Here is a 4529-nt window from a genome sequence, read left to right on the forward strand (position 1 = left end):
ATTGCTGTGCTCGGAGTAAATGACCACTAAAACGTATCTTAGATTTATATCTTTATCTCAGACTAGCTTTTGCCCGCGACTTCGTTTATGAAATATAATAATACGAGCTGTTGCCCGCGACTTCGTCCGCGTGGTATTAGAAAACATACGAACTATGTAAATTACAAAAAGCTACGTTTCTCTCGGGAACCGGACATTTCTCTGGGATGAAGCTTATCCCATGTGTACTCCAGACTTTGTTTTATATCTGTGCCAAATGTCAATAAGATATGTTGAACCGTTGTAGAATAATCAAGTGAACATTAAAAAACTAAATTGATGAATCCCACGGGAACCGTAACTATTCCCGGGATAAAAAGTAGCCTATCTGTTCTTCCAGACTATGCTCTAAACCTGTGCCAAATTTCATGGAGATCCGTTCAGCCATTTAGGCTACAAACGCTAACAAACATCCATCCATCCATCCATCTAAACTTTCGCATTTATAATATTAGTAAGATAAGCTATGTTACTCACAGACCAGATAAATTACCTTTCTAAGTGTAAAAGAATTTTAGAAATCGGTATAGTAGTTTTTACGTAAATCATTACAAATCTCTTTGTAAATTATTATAGATTTATATTAAAAAAAACTATTCCAGTGATCTAGAAGAGGCATTGCTGCTTCTCCCGCTGAGCGCGGCGGGCGAGATGGTGCGGCTGATGGGTGCGTTGCTGGCGCGCGCGGGCGGCCAGCACGCCGAGCTGGTCGCGCGCGCCGCCTGCTTCCTGCTGCGCGTGCACCGCGCGCCGCTGCTCGCCGACACCGACCTGCTCAAACACCTCATACAGATACAGGCGCGCGCGCACATGCGCATCAATGAACTCAGAGTTAGTTTTCATACTTCTTAATATCTTCTTCTTGATCATCATCTCTCCCACCTTATCGTATTTCTGTAAGGTTAGTGTCAAATAACTCTACCATCCTCCATCTCAGTTAGCACTCCCTTGATCATGTCACCTTTCACGCAATCCATCTCTTTCTATGTCTACTCTTCCACTCATAACTAACGTCCTTCTTGTTACATACAATCTAGAATCTAGAATCTAGTAGTTCTTAATATCTTGCTACATAGCGTTATCGATTTTATTTTTAAAGGGGCGTTGTTGCAAAGCGACCATACCTTCCCAAAACATGTGTTAAAGGTCAACTTTTCCACTTTCCTTGCGTCTATTTCTGTAATTTATGAAACACCGAATTTCAAGGTCTCAATTTTAAATCACATTTGATATTTTTTCTTAATCCTATTCTCTTTTAATTTATTTATAGCTTGGTACTTAAATTGGACATTTAGAGACGACAGGTGCATGGTTTTTTTCCGATCTCAGTACGAAATATCTCTCTGTTCCGATAAGAGTAGGTGCAGTATTTAGGTATTCATCTTATCAATATTAAAAATATGAAAGTTTAGATAGATGGATGGATGTTTGTTAGAGTTTGTAGCCTAAACAGCTAAATGGATTTCGATGAAATTTGGCATAGATGTAGAAAATAGTCTGGAAGAACACATAGGCCATTCACTTTTAATTTTTTCAATTCCACGCGAGCGGAGTCGCGAGCGAAAACTAGTTACCTAAATACTGAAATTGGGATTTTTCGCTTTTAATGTAGGCATGGAAATTGGAAGGATTTTTTCCGACCTCAGTATAAATCATTTCTCCTCTCTTCTGTGGGTAGAGTAGGTACGATATTTAGGGATATATTTGGTATATTTCTCGCAGGACATGGTGGGTTACAACCTGCACGCGCTGCAGTGGGCGCGGCGCGAGGCGGAGGCGGCGCGCAGCGAGCAGCTGTTCTTGGCGGCGGCGGGCGAGCGCCGCGCGCGACACGCCCGCACCAAACAACGACACGCACTCAAGAGACCTATTGTTACTATCACTTAGATACTAAATATACTCTTTAAGCAGTTTTGTGTTTCATTTTATCTATGAATATGTCATATGCATCTTATGGGGACCATAAATACTGACAAGGGTATCGCCACTTAGTAATGAATAATGGTGTGTGTAAGTGGTTTATTCGTAACAAAAATATAAAAAATATTGAGTTATCTTTAGGAATCTAGAATTTATTATCTATGTTAATTTTTTCGATTCTCTAGAGAGAGGGCGTTACTGCCCTTATATAGCGACCCACATTATACTGCACATTCAGAATTTGTATAATTTTTGTCGCGTAATACTTGTATGTATTTTGGTTTTATTTTATTGGGTCAGAGATAAATTAGGTAAACAATGAAAACGAACAAGTATCTGCTATAATTTATTTGTAAAAAAATATTCTACTCACTACATAGCCAATATATCAGTTAAATTTTTAATAATTTAAGTTTCCATCCCTGCGTAAGTCACATTATTTATCATCTATACAACAATAATTAATGTTTTTTTCACAATGAGTATTCCGGCAAATTGTCACCTAACTATATAATCGTTCAGATAATTTATGCTGAAACTTACATTTAAACACATAGTCACATAATGACAACAATCAATAAATTTAATGGTCCTTCAAGCTTATTGGAAAGTAGACAGTTTACACTATGTACGTGAAATATTCCTAAGCGAAATTAAACTTATACCTTATACGAAGTACAGGAAAATCTGTCCTAAATACTTTTTTGCGTTGGGTAGGATTTTTAGTGTCACAGAATTTTCATATATTAAATAATATCCTTCGATCCCTGCGCGAGCAATCTCACAGTGACTAGGTGACGTCATCAATACAGATATACGAAAATATGTAATAAATCAACATCTCTATGCACTGTGAACTACTCGCACAGTTTCACAATAATTGACTTATCAAGTTTTCTGTCAAAGTGCGTACAACCCTCACCACTACTTATCACAATGTTATTGCTTCTCGAAAACACAACTACATTCTCAAGCATATCACATTTGGACTAAAATATTTTCAACATTTAAATGAGATAGAGAGAATCGTTACATACGTATCAACAAAAGAGGTCACAGAGTTCGCCTGTCAGTCTTTAGCCCTTGAAATTGGTCAAGAGGACATTGCTTGATACTAAAGCCAATATTTCAGCATAAATTATAAATAATTCACAAAAGAACGGGTTTACCGCATCGCCCGGGAAGAAACGAAATCAAACGCATGCATGTTAGGGCGTAAGCACACACGACACAACCGGTTTGTTAGTAACTTATATTGATATACATTGTTCAGCAACTCTTCATATCGATACATATACATAAATTAACCTAAAAATAATAAATAAACCGAATGGAAGATCGAAAAACTTTCTATTACTTAACGATATGTGGCCTGCAAGGAATCTAACACAGCTAGAAATTGAAAACTTTTTCGAGTGTAAATCACGTAAATATAGAATTAATAACTAAATATAGACGTTACTTTTGAACGTCAACCTAGTTTATAACTAATAAAAAATACGTAACTAAGAAAAATGTACAGCGTTATAATTAATAATCGAACAAAAAAAATAATACTGTATCACTACTGCAAGCAGCAATGTTAGTGGAGAATGGATACTCATTGAACGATCACAAGAACAGACTATAACAACGTGCCCTTTGTATTGTGATTGAAAAATATCATTAATTCATTGGGACAATTTATTTCACTATGTATAAACGCTACAAAACGCATCAATTTTATAGATTCTTTAAATGAGATTTGAAACTTTATAAGTGTTAAGAGAGCCAAAAATTAGAGAGCGTAACACTACGAGATTATTGTCTATGCGAAATGACGCGGACGACATAAGCAATGTTCAAAGAAAACCGTAACATGACGAGCGAATACTACGCTGATAATGAATAAATAATCTCAAAATTTTAAAGCTATTAAAATACGATAATATTGAAGCATGTTACACGAAAATACAATCCTCACAACAAAACGTTCGAATTGACAGCCATGAAATACAGAAAAAGTTACATGAAATTCAATGAAAATATTTAAAATCTATTTATTGGGATAATGATCCGTTTAGAAACAAGTGTGGATTTATTTTTCATTTGATACTTTATGTCATCATTGACAGCTGTCAAATCTGACGTATATTGCGAGGAGTGACAGCTGCCACAGCCCGGCACAAGCGGCCGGCGCTCGTCGGATGAGCAAGCTCTAGAGCTAAGTATTATCACAATGTCTCATAGACTGTGCATTTTACTGGCCCGTGGGGGGTTCAATAATAAATAAATTACAACTAAATTAAGTAAAGACGTTAAGTAAAAGGACGGGTGAATATGAGTTTAGACAATTAAAAAAAATGTGAAGCGCAACGGCCAGTTTTAAAATAAACTTAACGTAAATGCCCTCGCATTGGACGAGTACACACTGACCGACGACGACATAATGCCACGATAGTTTGGTTCGGGATGCTTACCCAACGAGTCGAGTAGTCGCTACATCGACAATAACCTAAACCACTACACTACAGAACATACAACGCGAAAACGTACTGTTACAAATTAAAAACATCGAAAATAATTCCGAC

The 4529-nt window shown here is 36.8% G+C and overlaps 1 protein-coding gene across 1 annotated transcript in view; it reads left to right on the top strand.

Annotated features, from left to right (window-relative positions):
- The window catches only part of LOC106106866 (WD repeat-containing protein 3), an 8761-nt gene extending 6811 nt beyond the window's left edge, over positions 1–1950 (top strand). The window contains exons 12-13 of the mRNA XM_013287526.1: positions 642–870; positions 1762–1950. Coding sequence (XP_013142980.1) covers positions 642–870; positions 1762–1926 — 394 coding nt within the window. The 3' untranslated portion in view covers positions 1927–1950. The remainder of the gene's footprint in view (positions 1–641; positions 871–1761) is intronic.
- The last annotated feature ends 2579 nt before the right edge of the window (positions 1951–4529 follow it).

The sequence above is a fragment of the Papilio polytes genome, unplaced genomic scaffold (assembly GCF_000836215.1).
Source record: "Papilio polytes unplaced genomic scaffold, Ppol_1.0 DF822067.1, whole genome shotgun sequence".
NCBI lineage: Eukaryota > Metazoa > Arthropoda > Insecta > Lepidoptera > Papilionidae > Papilio > Papilio polytes.